Raw genomic sequence first — 27,121 nt, forward strand, 5'->3', positions numbered from 1 at the left:
CTGTTAGCTCAGGGGTCCATATGCTGAGGTGAGCAGGTTTGGCTAACTGGTGGTGGAATCACGGATTGCATTGCACTGTATGAACTGTTATGAGCACGTAGACCGCAGAGGAGACCTTTTTTCTATCAACCTGCCTATTTCCACATTTAAAGGGGACTTTATTACATTTATACTGTGAGTAACATTTGAGTCTTCTGGTTGTACATATAGCGCTGCACTGCTCATTTATTTTGTATACTTTAAGGTTTTATGTTTGCCTTCAGTGTTCAGCTGCTTTTATTCTACAGTTAGGATTTAATATTTGCGCTGACTTAATTTCCATTTTCAGTACTATCTAAGCCGTCAGATGCTGGATCCCGGAGAATGGGCTCTGCATCCGTAGGTGTTCAGGCTTCTGCCTGCGGTGGGGCACACCTGAAGTGGACCTTCTGGCCTCTCGCCTCAATCAAATGTGCGGAGGTTCGTGTCCAGGACAAGAGGTCCTTGGGTGGACACGTCGGACGCGTTGGTGGCTTCATGGGAGCAGTACCGGCTGTTTACGCCTTCCCGCTGCTAAAACTGTTACCACGTCTGCTCCGCAGAGTAGAGGGTGAGGGGATTCCAGTCATACTGATTGCCCCGGATTGGCCCCGGTGCCCTTGGTACGCCGACCTGATACGCCTGGTGGGGGATGATCCTTGGTGGTTGCAGATGCGGGAGGACCTCCTATCACAAGGTCCGATACTTCATCCTGCTTTACTGTCGCTGACTTTAACGGCGTGGCTGTTGAAAGCGAGGTACTGAGGTACCGAGGTCTGTCGAACTCGGTAATTTCCACTATGCTGAGCGCACGAAAATCTTCTTTCCGGAAGATATATCATCGTACGTGGAAAGCTTTTATCGCCATGTGTGAGGAGATGGGGTGGCACCCACGCACCTATTCTCTGACCAGGGTCCTGCTGTTTTTACAGCGAGGAATGGACCAGAAGTTGGCCTTGAGCACCATCAAGGGACATATTTCAGCCTTGGCTGTTTTTTTCCAACGACCCCTGGCGTCTCACTCATTGATACGCACTTTTGTGCAAGGGGTTCGGCATGTAGGCCCTCCGTTACGTTCACCCCTACCTCCGTGGGATCTGAACCTGGTGCTATCGGCGCTTCAGAAACTGCCGTTTGAGAACATCAGGGAAATTCCCTTGTTGACGCTGGTCTTTTTAGTGGCTATTACATCTGCCAGGAGGGTTTCTGAGCTGGCGGCCTTGTCTTGCAAATCGCCCTATCTGATTATCCACAGGGATTAGGCGGTGTTGCGTCCGCAACCTTCTTTTTTGCCGTAGGTGGTTTCGGCCTTTCACCTCAATGAAGACATTGTGTTACCATCTCTGTGTCCTAAGCCGACACATCCTAAAGAGGTGGCCCTCGATTCTATGGACGTGGTCCGGGCTCTAAGGGTATATCTGTCTGCCACAGCTCCCCTTCAGAAGTCAGATTCACTGTTTGTTTCTGTGGCTGGTCCGAAAAAAGGGCTGGCGGTCTCGTCGACTACCATTTCCAGGTGGATCAGACAGATCGTGGTCCAGGCTTACGCCTTGCGGGGGCAGGTGCCCCCCTTTCCTGTCACAGCCCATTCCACCAGGGCAATTGGGACTTCTTGGGCTTTCCGACTTCAAGCGTCTGTTTCCCAAGTGTGTAAAGCGGCGACTTGGTCGTCTGTTCACACTTTTACAAAGTTCTACATAGTTGATGTAAGCACAACTTCAGATGCTTGCTTTGGCCGCAAAGTTTTGCAGGTGGCCGTGTAATTGTTGAAATTTACATTCCTTTCTTTGGTGGGACAAAGTTTTTCATTTTGATTGTCCATGCATTTTGATGCATTTTGTTGCCTGCAGATTCTACTGCGGTTGGTTCAGAGGGTAACTCCCCCCGTTTGTGGAGCACTTCTGGTTATGGGTGAAGTTCTGTTTTTGCTGATTCCTACCCCTCATTATGACACTGCTTGGGGATGTCCCTACGGTCAAGAGAATGGAGCTGTGTCCGTCAGTGAACGAAAGAGAAAATAGGATTTTTTTACTCACCGTAAAATCCTTTTCTCTGGAGTTCACTGAAGGACACAGCACCCACCATTCCTATTTATGTTATACTGCTTGTTGACATACTGAGCTGCAGGAGGCAGGCTGAGGGGTTATACCAGAGGGACCGCCCCCCTGGGCGGAACAGTATAGTTCTGAGTGTTTCACATGCAAAGCATGCTCCGCCTAGCCTCTCCGGTGAGGAGGAAGATATAACCCTACTGTCAAGAGAATGGAGCTATGAAAAAACAGACAGATGCAGGGGGTGTGTGGCCCTACCTATTAGCCAAGGGCCCACAGGTGTGTATGGAGAGAATGAAAGGACTGCACTATGAGTATGAACGCCTCACCAGTGTACTTCTCCTGAAACCCCAAACTAGGAAAAAGAATTGATACCTCTTACAATGAACATGTAAAAAACCCGAGATGGGGACAGCAGCGGTCCACAGCGGATCGCTGCTGTCCCCATCTCGGGTTTTTTACATGTTCATTGTAAGATCCTGTTGCAGCCTGTTTCACCGCTGTCTAGAGGCTGGCTGCATACATATGACTCTTTGTGCTTTTTTGCTGATTTTATCCGTTTTTTAATAAATGAACATACTACATCTTACTGCACTATGGGAGTCTATTTTTTTTTTCTCCCTTGAGGGGTTTAATAAGGATCACTCCCGTTTTACCTGGAGACAGAGGAATGCTTTGGGAACAGTTAATGCAGACACCGTGGTGAACTGATCGCATTGGCTACATCTACATGCGTGTTGCCCCTGCTGGGGTGATTGGATTCGGTAAGTGGGGACCCTTGAGGGGGAGCACAAAAGTCACCTGAGGACACTGCGAGCACTCAAGTCACCTATAGTTTTTCTGCCATACACCTGAGCATTACCAGATTTACTCCAGATACAAACTGTTTTTTCAATTTATATGAGGACTGATTCCTTATCATGTATACGGGCGCATATATGCCTCTGTAGTGTGGTTTAACCTTTCTGGACTGTGCTACATGCCTATAATGTGGTTAACACACATATGACCACCTGGTACAAACATTTTTTCTTTGGATGTGTTTTCACTTGTTTATATCTTTTTGCTTATTTTTCACTGTTTATTCTGACAGTTGGATGTCAATATCACTTAGAATCAACAGTTATATTTGTGTTATTGTATGTTTCACCTGCTATGCACTTGTGGTATGTAGATGCTAGGATGTACATGCCACTTTTTTAGTTTTCAGGCCTGCACAGGTATTGGCAATTTTGGACCGTGTTTTTTACCTTCCACATTAAGGGTGCACTTGCACTGGAGTTCACGTACACATCTGATAGTGCTAAAGCACTTTATTGTTACACTTATTTATACCACATAGGGATACCTATACAAGAGGTATCAATTCTTTTTCCTAGTTTGGGGTTTCAGGAGAAGTACGCCGGTGAGGCGTTCATACTCATGGTGCAGTCCTTTCATTCTCCCCATACACACCTGTGGGCCCTTGGCTACTAGGTAGCGCCACACACCCCCTGCATCTGTCTGTTTTTTTACTAATGTGAGTTCCCCTAGAGGAGTTTTATTAGGGGAGGCAGCAACCATTTTTATCCTACTCTTATCCTAAGCGCGGTTGATCTCTTCATAACGTGGCTAAGAGAATGGAGCTGTGTCCGTCAGTGAACTCCAGAGAAAAGGATTTTACGATGAGTAAAAAAATCCTATTTTTTAACTTATTTATTACGCTTAGAGCGGCACTGCTCTTTCTTTCCTCCTCTTTTTTATCATAGAGTACTTCTGCTCTCCTTAGCGGGCTGCCGCTCCAATTTTCAACCAGAATCTCTAACATAGGTCTGGATTCAGAGAGGAACATGGGATAAACAAAACTGGACCTCAATCGCCATTTTTGTTACCTCTATTACTTTTATTTACCTCATCAGCTGCTCCTGCTAGCGCTCCATCCCACTTTCCTTACTGTCTTTTATGACAAAGCCGCCGTGATGGGTGAAGGTTGGACTCCTGTTATGTTCAGAGTCCATCAGCAGGAATGATAAGTCTGCATTTTTGCAGTTCCTCTTTAAAAAAAAAAAAAGAAAAGAGATCTGATTGTCTGGTCTGCTCTGTGGCCACTGAGGGCAGTGTGCTGTGTAATCATGCTTTGTGTACTTCTTAGAAGAGTGGGCTGCTGTTTTTTTTTCCAGCCACTAGAGGGCACAGGCTCGATCATTATGGCCTATTTCTATATAGGCAGGAAGTGGAGGGGCGGCCTTGTTTATTATGTGGACAGTAGGTTCAGCAGGGCCTATTTGGGGCATAACAGCAGCCCATGGATACTAATGAAGTGTGAGTGTGGCCAGACAGGTCATGGTTATATACTGCATGCTTGCTGCCTAATCCGGGGAGCCTGTACAGCTGTAAGTCGATACACCCCTATACGGGTATCGGTGCACTGTAAGGTGTTGGCTAATCCTGAAAAACTAGTTTGGGGCCAAGTGCAGTTGGGCAGGTGCTGCATTGTATACATGCGTGCGTGCTTATGTGAGGTTGCAGAGACACTTCGATTTTTTTACCTCCTGTATCCTTCAAGGTACATGCTGTATACTTGTGCACCTTTGTGAGGATGCATTTTATTGTTTGCTTTTCATATTAATAAATTCCATTTTTACTTGGATAATGCAGTAGGGGTTTGCGCCTTCCCCTTGTTTATTTTTGTAGTTCCACATGGGATATCCCCATCCGAGAAGGGCTGCATCTACCGGGCATTGGACAGTGTATGTGATGTGACATTGGTTGGCTTTCCCTCTGGTGAAGACCCCTGAGCGCTGGGTGCGTTTGGCTGTCTTTTTTTTGTTCATACGTTCAGGTGATTGGACACTGGCAAAGCTTCCAAGGACATACCCCCTGAATACCGCCTGTATAACCCTACGCCAGAGTGCATTTTGTGCTAGTGTCCTAATGTCATGGACCTCTTTTCCCTTGTGGAGAAATGACTCTTAAAGTATAACTAAAGGTAAAACACTTTTTTTTTTTTTTTTGTTTTTAATGCTAAATAGAGAGGGTAAATCTCCTTAACAGAGAGTGCCCCCATTAAGGAGATTTACCCTCTCTATTTATCTTGTTTACTATTATTGAAAGTAAAAGAAAATCCTAAATTTTGGGTTGTCCCCAGAAAAGTAATAGAGGGAAAATCTTCCACTAGGGACACTAGTTCTGGTCCCCAAGAAATTTGCTTAATTTGCAGGAATTTCCTGCCACTTCCTGTTTGGCTATGGGGCTGAAAGTGAAGGGAAACCGCCACAATGGGACACACAAAATCTGACAGGTTTTAACCCTCCCCTACACTGGATCTTGCATTGGTGCTCACCTTGGCACTTAGTGTAACACATGTAGTCAGCCACAGGGTGCTATACAGGTCAAGGGCCGTGGTCTACCCCTGTAGAACCCAGACACTTAAGACCCCTTTGGGGATATACCCACCTAGGTGGGTGGGGATATACCCACCTAGATGTGTGAAGCCTGGATTTTATATACAGTTTAGCATCATAGACAGGTAAGACAGGGTCACCCCCTATTTCTAATTGTTACTGTAAATTGCACTATATTTGGAAAGTATTCGCTTTACAGTGTAAAGTCTTCAAACTTGGCAATGAAACTCAGCCAGAGAGAACCTCAGGTGTTAAATCACACCACTGGTCACACACTTTGCCACCACTTCCACCTAGAGCCCTTATAAAGTAGTTAGTTGCCTTCTCCACCCTTTCACTATGATGACTTTGCTGTGTACTCTTTCTGGACAGGATTACTCTGTGATCCGCATCCTACTCCTAGAGTACTCCACACGAGAATACCATCACCCATAGCTATGGTGGTGACAAGGCAAAAAGGAGCCACGGCAAAGCCTCTGGTTAATATTTGTTCTTCTGAAGGTCAGCACAACACTTAACTTTAGAATGACAATGCTTCCCTTGTACTGCAGCAGAAACTGATATTAACAGCAGTCTCTGCATCCAATTCTAGTTCTATTTCAGGCATGCAACAATAGGCTTGCTTGGGCAGCTAATGGCTTTAATACAGCCATGTCCAGGGTGACAAAATGCCACACCCCCTCACCACCAGATGCAGAATAAACACATACTGTAGTAGATAAGCAGGATAGAATAGCATTAAAGAACCCCCTCCCCCCCACATTTTTATACCTGAAGAGGGAGCTTAAAGCAACATGCTTGCTCATGTGAATAAACACTCTGCTGCTATGCACAGAAGCCTTGACATTGTAGAACCTGATTCTCCTCTCTCTCTCGCCATGCCCCTTTTGGGTACAAAGAGACCTGCAAAATCTACAAAGATACTCTCCATTGATAACAAATAGAACGGGCAATCTATGACGATTAGATCTCTCCTGAAAAAGTTTTTATTCCTCTCAAAATCTTTTCCAAAAATTTCTGGTATTAGCACAAAGCAGCCCCAAACTCTTCCTCCTCTACTGGGGTTCCCCGTCAGTGCTCCCAGCTCTTCCTTTCTGTGTGTGTGTCCGTCGCAAGCCACTTGCTACGGGGCATACCTGCAGGCTCACTCCCGAGCTGGGCTGTGTACATCTATAGACATAGACAGCACAGCTTGGCCTCGGCCCCTTCTCCCTCCTCTCAGGATTTGAATGACAGCAATAGCCATCGACCTAAGTGAAGGGGGAAAAAGTGCAGCGTTGGCTGCGGAAGGACACTGCTCTGATTGAGATAGGACTCAAAAAAGCATATAGAGAGGTGATAGGGTTTTACACATACTGAGACATATTTTATGCAGGGAATGCATTAAGGTAAAAAAATGTCTTGCCTAAAACCCACTTTAAAGATTTAGCAGATAGGAAGTTTAAAGGTCCAGCGCTCCAACCAGTTCTTGCTGCAATTAGTGTGTCAACCTGCCACAAACTTGACCAATGAACAACCAACATGATCCTGTATTTTAGAACTATGCCTTAACAGAGTGTTTAAAGCATTTACCTTCTGTTATGCTTTTTTTTTGTGTAGATGCCCTAGAAGTGTGATGAGACAAATTTTCACATTGTCCCTAATCTCCATTCTCATGTACAGAATCTTGTGGCTCAAAGCCTGGACAGCTGAAGTTACCTGTTAAAAGCGCCTTACAAGTATATCTTCTTAAGGCAAATGTCTTTTTAGGAGAGGCAATTGTCAAATTCAGAAAACATCTCACAGGAGGGAAGGTTCTAAAACCCCTCTTCTCAGGAGCCTCTACCTCCCCAAAACACAGAGCACTTAACTGTACTACTCTGGCTTCAACTAATAAACCAAAATTCGGTCCTGACTTCAGCCACACAAACCCAGCAAGCCTTCTTCAAAGCCTTTTCCCAAAGAAGCAGCACCCTTACTCTGTCAGACAAGTCAGTTGTTGGCTCTGTCTTGTAAGTGTGAGGGAGATGTCTGTTTTAGTTTGCCCCTCTCTAGGTCACAGGTGTACCATACCTGTGTGTTCAATCAGTGGTTTCAAAGGGGTACAAAATAGATCCTAAACGCTATCCTCTCACCCCTTTATTCTCTCAAATCAACCAAGGACAGTCAGACTTTTAGAATGCCCTGAACCATCTAGTGTCTGGAGAAGTTGTGGCAGTACCATCACAAGTACCAAAGTCCAACAGGGGGGTGTTTGTCATATTCTGGACTTAAAAGCCATCAAGACCTTCAAATTCAAAAACTTTGCATGGAACTTGCAAGTTCAGTTAATGACTCTCTGAGACGAGGTAAATACCTGCCATCTGAAGGCATTCAAGATGTCTATTTTCATATCCCAATTTATCCTCATTGGTGCTTTGCAGACCTATTCTGTCTCCTGTCTAGCCAAGCAAGGCATTTCCTAACTTGATGGATCTCTATCACAGCCTTAACAATAGGAAAGTCCTGCCTTCATTATCACTAGAAAGTGATAATAGCTAATGCCAGTCTGTCAAGCTGGGTAGGAGTGTTCCAGTCCCTCACGGTTCAGGAAATATGGTCAGCTGTGGATGCCAAGCTTACCATCAACATCCTGGAGCTCAGAGCAATAAGGTAGGCTCAGCAAGACTGGACCCTCCCTCTGCAAGGACTCCCAGTCAAGGTACAGTCAGACAATGCCACAGTCCTGACCTACATCGACCATCAGGGGTTACCAGGAGTCTTGCAGCCTTGAAATAAGCATGCCATGATAATCTCAAGGACAGAGACTTGATATCCAGACATCTCTGTGGTCTACATCTCAGGAGTGGACAATTGGAAAGCAGACTTATCAGCTACCATCACTTGGATCAAGTGGAATTGACCTTTCATCCAGCCATCCTCAATCTGCTATGTCAGAAATGGGGAGGGGGATCCACTTGTAAACATTCCAGCTTCCAGGTTTAACAACAAGCTACCTCTGTTTGTGGCCAAGACTAAGGACCCTCTAGCACTGGGTTTGGATGCTTTGATAATTCCTTGGTCTCAGTTCAGGCTAATCTATGATTTTCCTCTACCCCAGTGCAAGTTCTACCTCAACTGCTCCACGAGAGAAAAAATAGTGATTCTCATTACACCAGACTGGCCCAGAAGAAACTGGTATAGACATTTTAAGACGTACAAAGTCTTCATGGTAAAGACATCCTCAGACTACTAGAAGATGACCCCTGGCCTTTTCCAAACAGACGAGACCTGTCTCAGAGCCCTCTATTTCATTTTGCTGCTCATGGCTGTTGAAGCCCAGGTCTTAAAGTGGTTGTAAAGGTTGAAGGTTTTTTTTACCTTAATGCGTTATCTGCTTTAAAGTAAAAACCTTCCATGACTTGCCATTGGCTCCTGCTGCTATCAATCAAATCCTACGAGGAGGGAGCTGGGGATGGGGCTGAGACTTGCTGTGTATGTCTATAGACATACACGGCCCAGCTTGGGAGCAAGCCCCCACAAGCGCCACCATAGCAAATGGCACTCGGAAGAGAGGAGCTAAGAGCGCCAACAGGGGACCCCAGAAGAGGTCTAGGGCCTCTCTGTGCAATACCATTGTACAAAGCAGGTAAGTATAACATGTTTATTTAGAGAAAAAAAAAACTAACCTTTTACAATCACTTTGAGAGGTACATGGGTCTCTGAGTCTGCTATTCCTACCTTGCTAAAAGCAAGAAAAGCCACATCCAGAAAGGTGTATTGTCGTACTTGGAAATTCTTCCTTGCCTGGTGTGAACACAGGAACTTTAATCAGAGTGTGCATCACATATTGGCCTTAATACAATCAGGTCTTGGCCAGAACTTGGCCTTGAGCATGCTGAAAGGACAGGTTTTGTGTATTTTATTGTTTTTAAACCCTGATCTTCCCTCTCCCTTGGCAATAACTGTATTCATGGTGTATCTGGAATCAAGCCCTCTGCTTCCTTGGGCTCTCAACTTGGTTCCCCTGAAAAAAATCACCATTTGAAAACATCAGGCAAATCCTCTTAAATGAATTCTCCTGCAAAGAGGTTTTTTTTATAGCTATCACATATGTCAGAAATGTCAGTTGTCAGCTCTGTCTTGTAAAGAGCTTTTCTTTATCTTTCACTGGGACAAGGTAGTTATACACCCAATAAACTTCCTTTCTTCCTAAGATGTTATCAGTCTTCCACCTTAATGAAAACAATTTTCCATCCTTATGCCCTGCTCCAAGCACCCAAAGTTAATTTTTCTCTTCATTATCTGGACATAGTCAGAGCCTTAAGTGTCTCCCAAGTCCACTATCGCTCAATGGATAAGGAATCTGAACTCTAGAGCTTACCCTCTCAGGGACAATCTGCCTCCTGCGCTTTTATGGACCCAATCCACCATATTGGTGGGCGTTTCCTGGCATTCCAGCATTGAAACTCTGTTGCCTCGATTTCTAAGCCACTACTTTATCTGTTCATACTTTTCGAAGTTCTACCAGGTGGAAATCCATTTGTGCAGATTTCAGCTGCAAGGTCCTTGCAGCGGCACTCTGAAGTTGGGTCTGTGGAATCTTGTTAGTCTTTTTGGCACAGTTCTGTTTGCCCCATTGTTTTGCTAATTAATTGCTTGGGTTTGTCTCAGGGTGTATGAATACTTTACCTGTGCTCTCTACTGTACGATTAAAACAAGGGGAATTAATACCTGTCTGCAAATTACTGTACATATTTTGGAGTACAGTACAGGACACAGACCACCCTCCTTTCCATTCCTTGGTTGCTCTGCATTGCTTGCTACAAAACTGAGGACTCACAGAATGGGGTTTGTCGGTGTCAAATCACCGGAAGACACAAGCCTATAACCCAGGGTCTATTAATATTTGCCTGTGTCCTGTACTGTACTCCAAGCTATGTAATTTGCAGGCAAGTCCAAAATTGCTCAGTTATGTCTCTTATTAAAATTGTGTTTTTGTTCTTTTTGTAATTAATTGCTTCTTCATATCACTAACACTTTGATATTTTTAATATTTATGTTTAGGTCTTTTCATGATCACTTTGATGTTTCTATTGATCCACAATCCACATACAAGAGAGCCTTACTCCGAAAGCCAAACAAAGCATTCCTTGTTTCTTTAGGTGACTTTGAACAAGGCGTTGAAGACAAGTATCGTCTCATAAAAGGCAAGGAGTTTGTTATTTTTTATTTTGCTATGTTAGTTTTTATGTCAGCATTTTCATATCCATTTGCTAAGAACAAGGTGTGTGCTAATCTGTGTTTATGTATTGTGAGAACTTTTATCAAAAACCATAAAAAAATATGCAGGGATATCAGCATAAGGGTTATAAATCCACCTTTGTGCATCTTGGCCATGTGCCAAATCCATAGATTATAGTCCTCAGCTTGGGAAACACCACAGTCTGAATTCAACACTCCACTGTCCCATGCCTTGCTTGCTTTGTGGAGTGTAAAGCAACCCACAGTTCTCTTGTGATTGGGTAATATGGTTCCAGGAAAGCTGTAAAGGTGGAAGATCAAATGGGGCAGATATATTTTTCCTCTGAGCTGGGAGAGACGTTTTCCACCCAGATGTAAAACTTGGGCATCATCCCCCAGTGGTAGAGCACAGTGATGTTGCCTTTTTTGCCAGAAGCCTGTTATCTTACTCACAATTGCAGGCCTAATATTTAAAAGGGTACCTTAGCTGTTCTGACCAAGTTTTGAGATCCATGAGTCAGAAATGTGCACCCTGCCACAGTCACTGTGAGAGATGGGGTGAAAACCAGATGGAAACATTATAATCTTAATTATTTATTACAGAACTCTATTCTTAGATCACGGGTTATATGCCACCTTCTTCAGGTGTATGTACAGTATGTAGGCAAAGCTTTGCTGGGAATGGACCCTAGAGTATAACCTCACCCATTCCATAAGCCTCCATTTTTTTTTTTGTCAGTGTCTTTAGGTGATGGACCTCTTCTTTTGTGGGTAAAATTTTTTTTTTAATATATAACCTGTTCACTATTTTTTGATTTTCCTTTGTAATCTTTGACTCACACTTTTATTAAGATCTGACTGCCTTATGGTTCACAGGTCATTTACCCTCGATATACAGTACATCTTGGGAATTGTACCGGGGCCTTGCAATCTTGCAATAGGGGGGCTGGCCTGTAATGTTTGCTTTGGGAGCTTAATCCTGTATTTGTTGTTTTTCTTTGGTGCAAGGAGGTAGTTGGCCACATGGTGCTATACAGGTCCAGGGCCATAATCCATTCCTATTGCACCCAAACCCTGAAGACCCTTTCCTGGGGTATGCCCACTGTGATGAGTGAAGCATGGTCCCTGAACAGTACCTTGGACTAGGTAAGATGGGGTTTCCCTGTACCTTTTACATACTGGTTCCTGGCTATGCATGTCTTGTAGTATACACTACAATGTATCCTACAAGACACACCATAGTGCTTAGCACAAAAGCAGTTTGAGGTTAAAGGTTATAGAGAAATGAACACTTCTATTTCTTTAGCGTACATCATGGGACACAGAGCCTAAGTAATAACTTAATGGGTTATGGACCACCTTCAGGTGTTGACATTGGTATACCCAATACAGGAAGTTCACTCCTCTATAGAACCCCTCCTCCTTTCAGGAGTACCTCAGTTTTTTCACCGGTGTCTAAGGCGTTATTCACAAGTGAAGATGTGCTCTGAGAAGCTCCAGGAGGGATCCATGCTGGATTTAAATTCCTCCATTGACCGGATCCATCCAAGCACTGAGGCCACAGGATGGTACCCGGGCCTCGCATAGAACAAGGTTTTGCCTGTAAGCCTCTTTCGAGGGCTGGACCCCAGGAACCAGGACTTTTTTTGGTCATGCTACATTACCTAAAGTTGATCCTGAGGGGTGCTATACAGGTCCAAAGGAGTGGAACCCCTATAAGAGGGACCCGGTCTTTGAAGGTTTACTAGTACTGCCCGCCACGATGGATGAAGTTTGGATCTGTCTATTTAAGCAGTATCCTGCAGCGAGGAAAAGGTAAGGGAAGAAGCTTAGGAACTGCAAAGTTCACCTATGCCCTTTTTTCTCTTCCATATGAAAACATTGTAATGCCTTAAAATCTCCTCTAGAGGGAGTAAAGATACCTTGTTACGTTGCTTGTCAGCAGCTCTGTGTCCAGCTACAACAGTGTGTGTGTGTCCCAGTAGCAGAGGGTTTGTAATTGAACAAAATGTCCCCCCCCCCCCCCAATTGGGGAAACTAAGGAGCTGGGGGTACAGCATTTTTTATTAGGTAAAGCTGTACTACATCCTACATTTGGTAGTGTTGCATGTCTGAATAGTTGGCAAAATGCCAGCGCTAAACTGATTTACACTTATAACAGATTATAAGCCTCAACTGCTTAATAAATTTCTCTGGGGCGGCTTATTATATCTATAGATATAGATATCTATTTTTCTCGTAGTTTGGGGGGTTTAGCAGCCAGGCAGCAGTGTTGATGAGGTTTTAAAAAAGTTCTTAAACATTTTTACTATGTTTTTTTTACCTAAAAATAATAAAAAAAGTCTTCTGGACTCGGGCAGCGCTTTTAAATATGACTAATCATAAAACATGAGCAATCAATTCAATATATGTTCATTCAATTAAGTCCGTACACCAATATGAATCCATAAAAAAATGATAAAAGCACAAAGTTGTGTCATTAATTGTTGTAGAGAAACGGCGAGTCCATTGGGATCATTTATATAAAGAACGCTTTAAATGAAGAGTTGCTGTAACCAGAGGAAAACCCACATCACACGTGCACAAATAAAGAGGGAGGTGTGCAGGAAAACCCCCTCTTGAAAAAACTCTTACCAGATAAGAGCTTAATCTTTGCATGTATGTCTCTCAAATCAGTGGAATATCTCTACCGGTATCTTCCTTCCTTTGTCCAAAGCGAGACAGCACTCAGATCGTTCAATTAGTCAAAATGAAAAAGAGGAATCGGACATAGCGTAATCTCGTTTACAAGAATTTTATTTACCATTAAACGAAGAGAGAAAACCCCCCTTCAAGATGTACACTTACAAGAATTAGCATATAATGTATTAGTGTTGACAAAATAACATCGGATAACATCAGATTCCCACAGTGTCTCCTACCGCTCCTGGCATATATCGCCTACGGGATCAGTGCTGTCTTTCCTTGAGCTTACTGATGTGTCTACGTACGTCGTGTGGCTCCACCCTGACACGTTTTGTCATTCATGACATCGGAGGGTGGAGTCACGCGGCGCTCTCACTCTTTTATGCATCTGGGACCAGCTAGCCAGTATTAACCATTTAGGTGCTTGAACCTCATCCACTTATTCCGCGGCATGACGACAGGTTCAATAGGAACCAACTAGTTGTTGCTAAACTATTGGACTGCTTAAGGATTATCGTCCACTCATTCAGCGGTACGATCGCAGGATCCATGGAGCCTATCGCCGACCTAGAAGCGGCGGGAAAGCCTGCACTGTGCACCACAGCGCGGCTCACCCACATGCGCCGATATCGGTCGATCCAATCCATTCAGCGGGCAGTGTTCCGCTGAACATGTTTCAGCGGACCCAAAGCTGGATATAGGTGAAAACCTAAGGATATGCTTGCAATCCTGCTAAAAGCAAAAAAGATACTTGCTCCTGCATTACCAAGATAGATCACTTCTCATTATTCCTGCCATTAGAGGGATTATCAGTATTAATAATACAATGCTATTACATAAAAAACGGCTTTTCATTGCAACACCGTATAAATAGTACAGGTAAGACTGACAATTGGCAACCCAATATAAAATCCTGTGTGTAAAATCTAATCAAATCCAATAGAACAATAAACAAACTTAGTATATGCATAAACCTCAAAAAATAACTGTAAATAAACATGGTATTAAAAGGCGGTATGTAAAAAAGGATGGTGTGCAGAATAGTATATAAAAGGTGGTAGCTAAAAAAAGTGACATGTAAACAAAGGGAACGTAAAACGACTCCCATTAACCCAAGCTGAACAATAATTCACGCTGAAATCTACATAAGCAAACATTAGAGGACAAACTTCCAACAGGTAAGTGACTATATTGCCCGAAATCGCATCGCATAACCCACTGATATCAATTTCAATTCAGCCATTCCTGATCAGTCCAGGTGAATGAATCGGAATGTGTGTGTGATAACAAAAGTAATGGAGATATATTGTAAAAATGCGACCTAAAATTGTCATTGTTTTAAGAGTCGCTGATGAAACAATTGACATCTAATTCTACATTTAAGCCGCCAGGGGTCAATGTATTCATCAAATATATCCAACGGGATTCTCTTTTAGATATTTCTCATACCAAATTAGAACCTCTCCAGTTGGGGTGGATTCTATCAATCCCCCAAAATTTTAAACCGGAGGGGTCCTGGTTATGATGCGTTTTAAAATGCAAAGAGACCCCATGATATTTAAAACCAATTTCTATATTGTGGATGTGCTCTGAGATACATTTTTTGAGGGACCTTTTTGTGCAACCGACATACATTAACTTGCATGGGCATTGCAAAAGTACACGACATGCGGAGTACTGCATGTTATGAACTTCTTAATTTTAAAACTCGTATTATTACCTGTTGAGATAAACTCAGTCATACCTCGGATTGGTTGGATTTAGCACAAATTTGGCACCTTCTACAGGCATGAAAGCCTGCACGGTCCCAAAACATCACTGGTCTTACTCGTGGATCGAGGACTTTCTTAACGACCATATCTCCAAGGTTGGGAGCCTTCCTATATATAAAAGAAGGATTTTTTGGAAGGGATTGGTTCAACACTTTGTCCATGCGTAATATGTTGCAGTGTTGTTTGAAAATATTCTCGATTTCCCTATATTGTACATGAAAATTGGAGATAAAACCCCATTCATGTTTAGAATTCCCCACATGTGGCCTATCTTCCAGGCATGATTCTCGTGGGATATTGCCAACAGAGGTAATGATTTTGTTAAGCTCCAACTCATTATAACCTTTTTGCATAAATCTCCTTTTAATTATTTCAGATTGTGATTGATAGTCAGCATCCAATGTACAGTTTCTCCTAATTCTCATTATTTGGTCTCTTGGTATGCTTTTTAGCCAGTGTGGATGATGACCACTAGTGAGAGGGAGATAACTATTCCTGTCCGTTGGTTTAAAATAGACAGAAGTGATTAAACTGCCTCCTTGTCTAATAATGTTCACGTCCAAAAAATGTATTTGATCTTTGCTGAACTCATAATCCAGTACAATGTTGTTTTTATTGGAATTAAGTTCGATCATGAACTCATGTAGTGAGCTTTCACTTTCTTCCCATATAAACAGGAGGTCATCAATATACCTCCTGTAAAAGAGAAGGTGATCTCTCTGTTTTGAAAATACCGACTTGTCCTCCCACTTGCCCATAAAGAGGTTTGCCAGGCTGGGGGCAAACTTGGCCCCCATGGCAACACCCATCTTTTGTGAGTAGAACTGGTGTTCGTACCAAAAGTAGTCGTGAGACAGGCAAAAGTCTAACGCCTGTCTCAGAAAAACTTTCTGTTCAAAAGGAATATCATCCCTCTGACATAATGCCCAAATGAGGGCCAGCAGAGCATCATCATGTTGAATTATGCTATATAATGAAGAAACATCTGTGACGCTACCACAGCCATCATAATTTACCGCGCCAGATTTTTTATCCATTTGAGAAAAAAAAATTTTTTTAACTTGTTTGTTATTTGGAAAATTTTTTAAAATAAAATTTCCATTTACCCGGGATTTTACACCATGTGGAAGCTTTTTGTCCTTTTTGTCACTATTTATGGGGACTACCAAGTGAGCGATATCCGGTGGAGGACTCTAGGGGACTACGGGATTCCTGCCGGAAGGACGAGGCCCCATCCAGGAGAATTCAGAGTGGTGTGATACATCTCAGCCATCCCCAGGACAGGAGACATCTCTATACCGTGTATACGGTAAAAGCCTGCATGACTCACCGCCAAAGGCCTGTGAGTCCACCAGTTCTGGTAAGGGCAATTTATGTACATCTCGCAAATTTGAATGCAAGAGGAACCTCCATGATTTTTGAATAAGTATTTAACAAGATAAGATCTACACACACCTGTTTGAGATCGCTTTCACATATCATTGAATGGTTATAACCTGAGAGACTGATTTAAGACTTGTTTTGTTTCCTATCCCTATATGAAGATAGTTGGATCCCATCCAAGTTTATTGGTCACTTTTGTATTAAGATAATTTTTGAGGATATAAAATTCTTTGAGATTGGCACATCAGTTCACGATAGCACATTTATATTGAGTTTATTTTGTTTATTTTTTTTTTGTTAAGAGTTGTCACTTACACGTACATACTCCCACATAGAGATATTTGTATGTCATATATATATATATATATATATATATATATATATATATATATGCACTTTCTATTGAAATATAGCGCTGCACTTTTTCACTCTTGCTTAACACCCATCTTTTGTGAGTAGAACTGGTGTTCATACCAAAAGTAGTTGTGAGACAGGCAAAATTCTAACGCCTGTCTCAGAAAAACTTTCTGTTCAAAAGGAATATCATCCCTCTGACATAATGCCCAAATGAGGGCCAGCAGAGCGTCATCATGTTGAATTATGCTATATAATGAAGAAACATCTGCTGTTACCAGATACACTTCTTCTTTGTCTGTTAAATCAATTTGGCTGATCATTTGTAAAAGGTTCTTTGTGTCCTTTAGATAAGCCTTCGTTCGTAAAACACTTGCCTGTAAAAACATATTAAGGTACTGTCCCAGCCTTGCAGTTACCGATCCAATGCAATTAACTATTGGACGGACCTGCTGGTGGGGTTGTCGGATTTTTATGCACCTTTGGAAAGGTATAAATGGTTGCAACTCTACAGCTCAACTCTACCGCTGAATAAGTGGACGATAATCCTTAAGCAGTCCAATAGTTTAGCAGCAACTAGTTGGTTCCTATTGAACCTGTCGTCATACCACGGAATAAGTGGATGATGAAGTTCAAACACCTAAATGGTTAATATTGGTTAGCTGGTCCCAGTTGCATAAAAGTGAGAGCGCAGTGTGACTCCACCCTCCGATGAATTAATGAATGACAAAACGCGTCAGGGTAGAGCCACACAATGTACGTAGACACATCAGTAAGCTCAGGGATAAACAGCACTGATCCCCGTAGGTGATATATGCCGGGAGCTGTAGGAGACGCTGTGGGAACCTGATGCTATCCGATGTTATTTTGTGAACACTGCTGCATTATATGCTAGTTCTTGTAAGTGTACATCTTGTAGGGGGGGTTTTCTCTCTTCGTTTTTTAATGGTAACTAAAATTCTTGTAAACGAGATTACGATATGTCCGATTCCTCTTTTTCATTTTGACTAATTGAAAGATCTGAGTGCTGTCTCGCTTTGGACAAAGGAAGGAAGATACCGGTAGAGAGGTTCCACTGAGTTGAAAGACATGCATGCACTCTTATCTGGTAAGAGTTTTTTTTCAAGAGGGGGTTTTCCTGCACACCCCCCTCTTTGTGCACATGTGATGTGGGCTTTCCTCTGGTGACAGCAACTCTTCATTTCAAGTGTTATTTATATAAATGATCCCAATGGACTTGTCGTTTCTCTACAACAAATAATGACACAACGTGCTTTTATCATTTTTTTTTTTACGGATTCATATTGGTGTACGGACTTCATTGAACGAACATATATTGAATTGATTGCTCATGTTTTATGATTAGTCATATTTAAAAGCGCTGCCCGGGTCCATCAGACTTTATTATTTTTATTGTATTTTGACTCTTTTTTTAAAAAGAGTTTCTTTAGGCAGCAGCTTTTGCCATTTATTTTGGTCGTCAGGTTCAATCTGTGTGTTTCATTACCCCTAAAGCGCTTGTTCTGTGTGAGAATAGGCCCCGTTTCACAATTATTTTATGTTTTTTACCTGACTGTTGAAACCTTGTTGCGCCCATGCAATGTGAGACCTGCCAGGAGCGCCAGATGGTGGATGCATCCTCCTCTCCTTCGGGTCTGCATTACAGATCCGAATGCCGTGCGCGGGCTAAGGTTCATTTGAAAGGAGGAGGGCGGGTCACTGAAAGGGTGTGGTCTAAGGCAGGCAGCGCCATTTGCAGGACTCAGCGTCCTCGTGGAGCACACGGCGCACACACTGGGAAGCTAATCAGGCTCACACTTGAAGTCTCTTCTATAAAGCCGACGCTCTTATAAACAGTCTCTAACAGAGCAGCTGAAGTGAAGAGACTGTCACATAGTACACAGGAGTGCTGGGGCACGTAAGCGGTGTATACAGGCGGTTCCAGTACTGTAAACACAATTGTTATTCAGCATCAAAGACTGATCTGTATGGTAGCATTTGTTGCTAGACTATTGCTCAGTAGTCTAGCAACAAATGCTAGACTAGAGTATATTTGTCTTAAAGTGCCTCTGCTTTTGTGCTTAGCATTATAACTTCCAGAGCTACCACAAAGGTGCCAAAAATTCCACCCCCAGGCGCTGGGAACTCCAGTCATGCCTCCACACTGTCATTCTCTCTGGAGATACCAGATATGGCAAGCCAGGGTGAGTCATTGGAACTTATTGGCGGTGCAACTGCTTCTTACACTTCAGCCCCAGTATACGTGACTGAAGATGATTTTCCTCTGCCCTGCAGGGCTTAGAGGGAAGATTAGCAGCTTTAATTGCATTCTCCATCCAAGTAGATAGAAAGCGTGCTAGATCCCCTTCCCCCGCCTCAAACCCTTTACCAATGGAACAGTGGGCACAGGATGAGGTATTGCCCTCAGGCGATCACGTAGAAAAACAAGCCGATTCTTCCTCTGCGGAAGAAACAGTTGATGAACCTTATGCAACCTCGCAATCTGAGAGATTGATGGTACAAACTCTTACACAGAAGCTTCATTCCGCTTTCATGCTATCCCTAACAGAGTCAGCTGAAAGTTCGGTTTCTTCCTTGGGTTCTTTAAAAACTTTACAGCCTTTTCATGCATTTCCGTTCCATGCATTACTAGAAAAGCTTATTTATGCTGAATGGGATCACCCAGGTAAGCATTTTCTCCCTCCAAAGAGATTCTCGGTCCTCTATCCCATGGAGGAGAAATTCACAAAAAGATGGAAAGTACCAGCAGTTGACATTGCGATTTCCAGCATCAATAAAAATTTAACTTGTCCAGTAGACCATGCACAAATGCTTAAGGATCCAACAGATAAAAAGTTGGAATTTCTGTTAAAATCCTCTTTCCTTGGCAGGACCAGTTCAAAGAGGCCCTTAAGGAGGTCCCTGCACAACAGGCCCATGAGCCCACGAGCTACCAAAGGCGCTATGTTTTGCCATAGACGCCATGAAAGACTCCATTCACCAAGCATCCCGCCTTGTGCTAATACACATGCATAGGACCCTGTGGTTAAAAAGTTGGTCAGCCGAAGCACCTTGCAAAAAGCTTCTGACTAGTTTCCATGGACTCGACATGCCTCTCAGCAAATAGCTTGGGGTGTCTACTTTCCAAAATGGGGTCATTTGGGGGGTTTGGAACTGTCCTGGCATTTTATGCACAACATTTAGAAGCTTATGTCACACATCACCCACTCTTCTAAACACTTGAAGACAAAGCCCTTTCTGACACTTTTTGTTTACATGAAAAAATTATTTTTTTTGCAAGAAAATTACTTTGAACCCCCAAACATTATATATTTTTTTAAAGCAAATGCCCTACGGCTTAAAATGGGTGTTTCATTTTTTTTATACACAGTATTTGCGCAGCGATTTTTCAAACGCATTTTTTGGGGAAAAACACACTTTTTTAAATTTTAATGCACTAAAACACACTATATTGCCCAAATGCTTGATGAAATAAAAAGATGATCTTAGGCCGAGTACATGGATACCAAACATGACATGCTTTAAAATTGTGCACAAACGTGCAGTGGCGACAAACTAAATACACTTTTAAAAGCCTTTACAGGTTACCACTTTAGATTTACAGATTTAAACCGACGCGTTTCGGAGTCAATTAAACTTCTTCCTCAGGGGTAGTGTACGCTTTAAATAGTTATTAAACATTGTATTGGCTGACTTGACATTCCATAAAATTTGTGATTAAAAATTAAAAACAGTGACAAAGTCTGTCTGCCCAGTATGCTCTTGATTCCAATATGCACAAACATCTATGTGTTGAAGATGATGTAAGCAGGTAAAAGTGGGTTTTTTTGCTCCACCAAGAGTATATATATATATATATATATATATATATATATATATATATATATATATATATATGCTGTTCTCTTCAAAAAGAATAAAAGAAAAGCCCAAGAAATATGGGCGTAAACTAAATGCTTGAGGCTCCACTGAGGCCGACAGGCAAATCCTGAAGGTGGCTCAAAAGTTGATGTTCATAGGTGTATATATTGGTAGATGACATGAGAGTGAATCGGATCAAGTAGCTGTTCAGGCCGGTAACATCCCGCAGTGTGTGGAGGAACATCGCTATGATACCTAAACCTGCAGGCATCCTTCTGGTATAACCACTCAAAGTCCAGCAACATACCAGTACGTTGCTGGTCTTTGTTGGGCATATATTGTAATCTTTTTTTCATTCAGCCCACAGGCTGCATGAAAAAAAAAGAGATTGATCGGTGGGTATGCCCACCATTAGAATACCTCCCTTCATCCACCCACTTCTAATGATGGGCATACATGCACCATTTATATATGCCGAAGCATGGGGGCATCTGCCCCAAAAGTTAGGAGCAAATCGCTCCTCCGCCCCTGCTGCCCCCATGCTTTGGCATATATCACCTCCGCTGGAGTCACGGCTTTATATATCGTGGGAGCAAACGCTGTTGCTGCCAAGATAAGTAAATCTGCGCTGCTGCTGAATGGCGTACCTGAAGACAAAAAAATGGTTAACAATAAAACACAGTAAACAGTAAAGTATAAAAAAATTGCATACCTGAAAAGCAAGCATGATAAAACATAATAACAATAAAACAATGCATAATAGAATACAGTAAAAAAGAGCAGAACAATAGAGAGAGTACAATAAAACGACAACTATTTTTTTTGTTTTATTTTTTATATATATATATATATATATATATATATATATATATATATAATATATTTTTTTTTTTTTTTTTTAATACTATTTTTTTTGTAACTTTTATAACTGTAACCGGTTCCAGGTTCAGGTCTCTCAAAATGCGATGGCATCTTGGGAGACCCTGTGAAAGTGTGCCTAGTCTGTGCAATGCTGTACCCTATGCTAATACTCAACTAGTGTATGGTAGCGTTCAAAACATTCACCAATGCAAAGACCAGGATTGTCAGGACAGGAGGGACAATAATAGCGGGTGTCACGCCTATATCCGCGCTTGTTGCAGACACGACATCTTCTTTGGGGCAGTTCGTTGGGTGGGGGTACTCGGGAGGACATAAAGAAAATGCCTCTCATGCAGCCGACTGCATTTGGTTGGGGATGTGAATGGGGGAAGTACGGGCGCTGCAGAAGTGGTGGGTTCCCAATTAGGATTGGCGAATGCAGCAGGAAGGGCATTATGGGCACGACGGGCTTGTGTTTGTCTTCTTGGTGGCAGCGGGACACTACTTGTGCTTGCCACCTCACCAGCTTGAACTGCACTTATGGGACTCGCCACGTCACCAAGTGTTACTGCAGTTCTGGTTTGACTACGACCGGGGTGTACTAGGCCGCTGGTGCTTGCCAGTTCACCAAAACGTTACCAAAAAAACTGTTAGCGATCGCAGGGATCAGGCCTGACTCTGCGAACGATGCATTTATGTGTGTTTAGTGTTTTGTAAGTGACAGTGATCGATCGATACTGCACTTGGGTGGGATGGGCTGGGCCAGACGGAAGGGCAAAACGCAGGTGCTAGCAGGTATCTGGGCTGATCCCGCTAACACTGCGTTTTTGGGAACCCTAAACTGCTGGGGACGCTAGTATAGATCGGATCAGATACTATACCACTAAGGGAGTTGTATGGTGCGTGCGTGGGTGCTAGCGCTACTGGCGCTAACCTGAGGCTGCCTGGGGCGACGCAGACCCTATCTGACCCTAAAACCTAAGTTATATCACCGCTGGGCTATCAGGGAGCTAAACCTTTATTAGGTAATGAACGGCGGGTGCCCTGACACTATAAAAAAAAACTAACTAACCAGCATCACCCGTAACAGTTATACGGTGATCACTGGTGAAAGGGTTAACTAGGGGGATATCAAGGGGTTAAAACCTTTATTAGGTAGTATATGGGGGTCCCTGACGCTATAAAACGCTGACGGCGAACCTATATATTTACCTAGCGTCACCAGTGACACGAATACAGCGATCAGAAAAACGATCGCTTAGCGACAATGGCGACAGGGGTGATCAAGGGGTTAAAACTTTATTAGGGGGGGGTTAGGGGGGTATCCTAGACCTAAAGGGGGCTAACACTAACTGCTCTACCACTTCTAACTGTCACAAACCGACACCAATGCTGTAATCAAAAACAAAAACAAAAAAACAGCTTGGTGTCACTGTGACGGGGGGGGTGCACTTTGATGTCTTCTCTGCTCGGCTCCAGAACGGAAAATACCGAGCTGAGGACAGATGATATCGCTTCCTTTGCCGCTGTTTACTATACAGCAGCAGAGGAAAATTGTCATTGGCTGGGAGCGATCGCGAGGGGGTGGCCACGAATGGATGGCCTCCCCCTCACCTCTGATCGCTCAGGGACAGATGCCGACCGCCTCGGTCACCGGGGGGGTCCAATCGGACCCTCTGCCTGCGGGAGGAAAGTAACGTACCTATACGTAAATGGGAAAAAAATGCAGCGCTAAGAAGTAATAGGAAGTTAGGGTGTAGTGAAACAATTAAGTAAGAGATGCTGTACTGAACAGTAAAGCATATGTGCAAAAACCATAAGTGAAATGAACAAACACAGTATAAAGTGTCCACATATGGTAAATGGATGATTCCAAACTCAAATTATTAAGAGGAACTGGTATGGACCAAAAAATGATGTGAAACTAGAAAATAAAGTCAATGGTGCACGGTGTGGATCTGTGACTGAGTCAACAACGGGGTACAGAACTTCCGTAGCTGTAAACCAACATCTCGATATGGGGCATCAGAATGAAAACATCAGGAAGTAAGATAAGATGGGTACTCTTACCAGATGACGTGGACTCCACTGTCATATGACATGGAGTCAATGGTGCATGGAGCCAAACCTAGGCTGGAAAACGATATCCGGAACGGTGGAACCTCTGTCTCCCTTCTTGACTTCTCTGGTGGGGTGAAGAAACATCAGGAAGGGCCGCCAACTGGATATCAGCCAATAGACCTCAAGGATGTGTTCCAAGGAGAAGCCGGGGACAGATTTGATCCAGACCCCGTGATGGAAGTAGGGCTACTGGAAGGCAGTTTCTTGCATCGGGATAATATGCAAATAAAAAATAAAAAGCTTCTGCATAGTGCAGGTAAACCAGGGATTTTTATTTCTAAAAATACCATACAAAAAATGGATAAAAGTGATCACAATTAAAATAAAATCTAAGCAGCATAAGGAAGGGGAGATCGCCCTATACGTTACTTTGCCTGCCTGTGCCATTCTGCCGCAGTATATCTGCGTGAGGCGGTCGGCAAGTGGTTAAAACCGCTAAGAAAGCTGGAGTATTTGGGCTTGATTATAGAACACAGCCCAGAAAAGTGTTCTTGCCTCCAGAAAAAATCAGCTCCATACGAGAGCTGGTGCTGATGGTCAGGTCGAAAAGAAATCCCTCAATTCGCCTTTGGATGAGGTTGAGGAAAGATGGTGGCTTCATTCGAAGCAGTCCCCTAAGCCCAGTTCCATTCGAGACTGTTGTAAAACAGTATCCTGTCTGCTTTGAACAAAATGATCCAGGCTTTGGACTTGCCAATGCGGCTGTCCCCAAGAGTGTCCCAAAGTCTTTGTTGGTGGTTACTAACCCAAAATCTGCTGAAAGGAAGATCCTTCAGACCAATTATCTGGAAAGTAGTAACGACAGATGCTAGCCTTTCAGGCTGGGGACCAGTACTAGAGAAGACGACTGTCCAAGGACAGTGATCAAAAACCGAAAGAGCCTTGCCCATCAACATCCTAGAGATTTGGACAGTGCGTCTTCTGAAAGCCTGGACTTCCAGGTTAAGGGATTGTCCTGTCAGGATCCAATCCGACATTGCCATGGCTTTGGCCTATATCAATCATCAAGGTTGCACCAAGAGTCTCTCAGCGCAGAGAGAGGTGAACCATATTCTAACATGGGCAGAAAGGAATATTCCTTGCCTATCAGCAGTCTTCATTCTGGGAATAGAGAATTGGCAGGCGGACTACTTAAGTCGCCAGCAGTTATTCCCAGGGGAATGGTCTCTTCACCCCATCATTTTTCGGGCTGTTTGCCAAAGATGGGGGACTCCGGACGTAGATCTTCTAGCGTCCAGATTAACATTAAGTTGGTCAACCTTGTGTCCAGGATAAGGAATCCACTCGCATGCAGAACAGATGTGTTGATGACCCCGTGGGATTAGTTCTCACTGATCTATGCATTCTCCCTATTCAGTTGCTGCCACGACTTCTTTGCAGGAGGAGCTGGAAAGAAAGCCGGTAATTTTGGTAGCACTAACATGGCCCAGAAGGTCATGGTACGCAGAAATCGTAAAGATGGCAGTGGAGGGTCCATGGTCCCACCCACTAAGGCCAGACCTGCTCTCACAGGGGCCGATATTCCATCCTACTTTACGAACGCTAAATTTAACGGCCTGGCTATTGAAACCCACATTCTGAAGAAACGTGGGCTTTCCGGGTCAGTTATCTCTACCTTGATTAATGCAAGGAAGCCAGCTTCCAGAACTGTATATTAGAGTCTGGAAGGCTTATGTTCCTGGTGTGAATCCAAGGTTGGCGCCCTCGGAGATATACCATAGGCAGAATTCTTGCTTTTCTACAATTAGGCATCGAGATGAAGTTGGCCCTGTGTACTATTAAGGGCCAAGTCTCAGTCTTATCGATTTTTATTTCCTTGTCAAAAAAAGTTTATTGAGTATACAATATTATAAAGATACATAAAGTAAGTTTACAAGGATCTATAAAGTAAGCTCATTGTTTTACAGTAGGGTTTATATAGGTAAATATCATGACATTTCAAATATTAAACATTGGGTTCACGTAAACCTAAACTAAAGATATATATCATTTCCTTAGTTACTTTTGTAGGTATTTAAATGATTTATACCTACTATACATATTGTTTACAGGTAGAGTGTATATAGGTCAAATAAATTCTGATAATGAGCTTTAATCGTAAGGTGGAGAAAAGGAAAGAGAAAGAAGAAAAAGGGTAGAAAGGTAGAGGTATGGTCCACAAGGTTGTCCCGCTCGTCAGTTTATTCTTCTTTTTAGTTCTCTTTGAAGCCTTAGAATGAGTGTCTCTGTAAGTCATTTAATCTGTTACCATGGCAACAGGACAGAGTCATTGAAGTTTGACAGGAACTGTTGTTTTATCCAAAGATGCCAAAGTTTTTCAAATTTTGGAATTTGATTTTGATCGATGGCTACCATCTTAGCATGGGACATTGTATTATTCATTCTGTGAATTGTTTCTGCTAGTACCAATGTAGGAGATTTCCATGCCTTGGCCACTGTTTGTTTTGCAGCCGTTATTAGTTGGATCATAAGTTTGAATTGAGAGAGTGTTAACCATTCCGGTTTTAGATTAGGTAAAGTTATATATGGATCTGGTTGTATTATTTTTTTAAATATTTTAGATGCAATCACGAAGACTTCCTTCCAGAAGGTTTGGATTACTGGGCACGTCCACCATATGTGTAAATGTGTGCCTATTTCTGGGCATCCTCGAAAACAAAGAGCTGAGGTATTAGGTGAATATTTTGCCACTCTAGCGGGTACAAGGTACCAGCAAGTTAGGTCTTTATAATTTGTCTCCAGTGCTAAGATGTTGGGTGAAGATGACTTAGATGTGAGCCATATGTTAGACCAGTCCGTGTCTTCTAAAGTTCGTCCCAGGTCCTCCTCCCACCTCTGAACGTAAGAGGGTCTATTAAGATTTGCTACTCCATATAATTGATTATAAAGTGATGAAATTGTACCTTTAGCAAATGGATCGTTTGTACAGATTGATTCAAAAATGGATAATTGGGATAATGGTGTATCCCCCTTTAGGAATGGTGTATAGAAATTTTTGATTTGGAGATATCTAAATATCTCAGAGTTTGGTAGATCATATTTTTCTCTAAACGATGGGAATGAAAGGAATGATTTAGATGCTATGAAGTCATTTAGTGTCTGAATGCCTGATGTTGTCCAAGCTTTAAAAGAATTTGGGTAGATCCATGCCGGATAAAAGGCCGGATTTCTGATAAAAGAAAGGAGAGGATTGTGTGGAGATTGTAACTGATATTTGGTTTTTAGTTTATCCCAGAGAGATAAGAAGTGTTTAGTTATGGGATTATGAATTTTAAAGCGGTCTTTAGGATCAAGCCATAATAAGTTTGATATTAATAGAGGGTCATTTTCTGAAGCCTCTTAAATACCCATAATGGGATTTCCTGTTTTGCATGGTATTTGGACAGACTGGCCAAATGTGCTGCTCTGT

General features: G+C 42.8%; 1 protein-coding gene across 3 annotated transcripts in view; it reads left to right on the top strand.

The window, feature by feature from the left end:
- The window catches only part of CENPT (centromere protein T), a 595,880-nt gene that overhangs the window by 389,902 nt on the left and 178,857 nt on the right, over positions 1–27,121 (top strand). For all 3 annotated transcript variants that reach the window (XM_073605031.1, XM_073605032.1, XM_073605030.1), the window contains one exon: positions 10,478–10,620. In XM_073605031.1, the coding sequence (XP_073461132.1) occupies positions 10,478–10,620 (143 nt within the window). The remainder of the gene's footprint in view (positions 1–10,477; positions 10,621–27,121) is intronic.

The sequence above is a fragment of the Aquarana catesbeiana genome, linkage group LG11 (genome assembly GCF_042186555.1).
Source record: "Aquarana catesbeiana isolate 2022-GZ linkage group LG11, ASM4218655v1, whole genome shotgun sequence".
NCBI classification, from domain to species: Eukaryota; Metazoa; Chordata; class Amphibia; order Anura; family Ranidae; genus Aquarana; species Aquarana catesbeiana.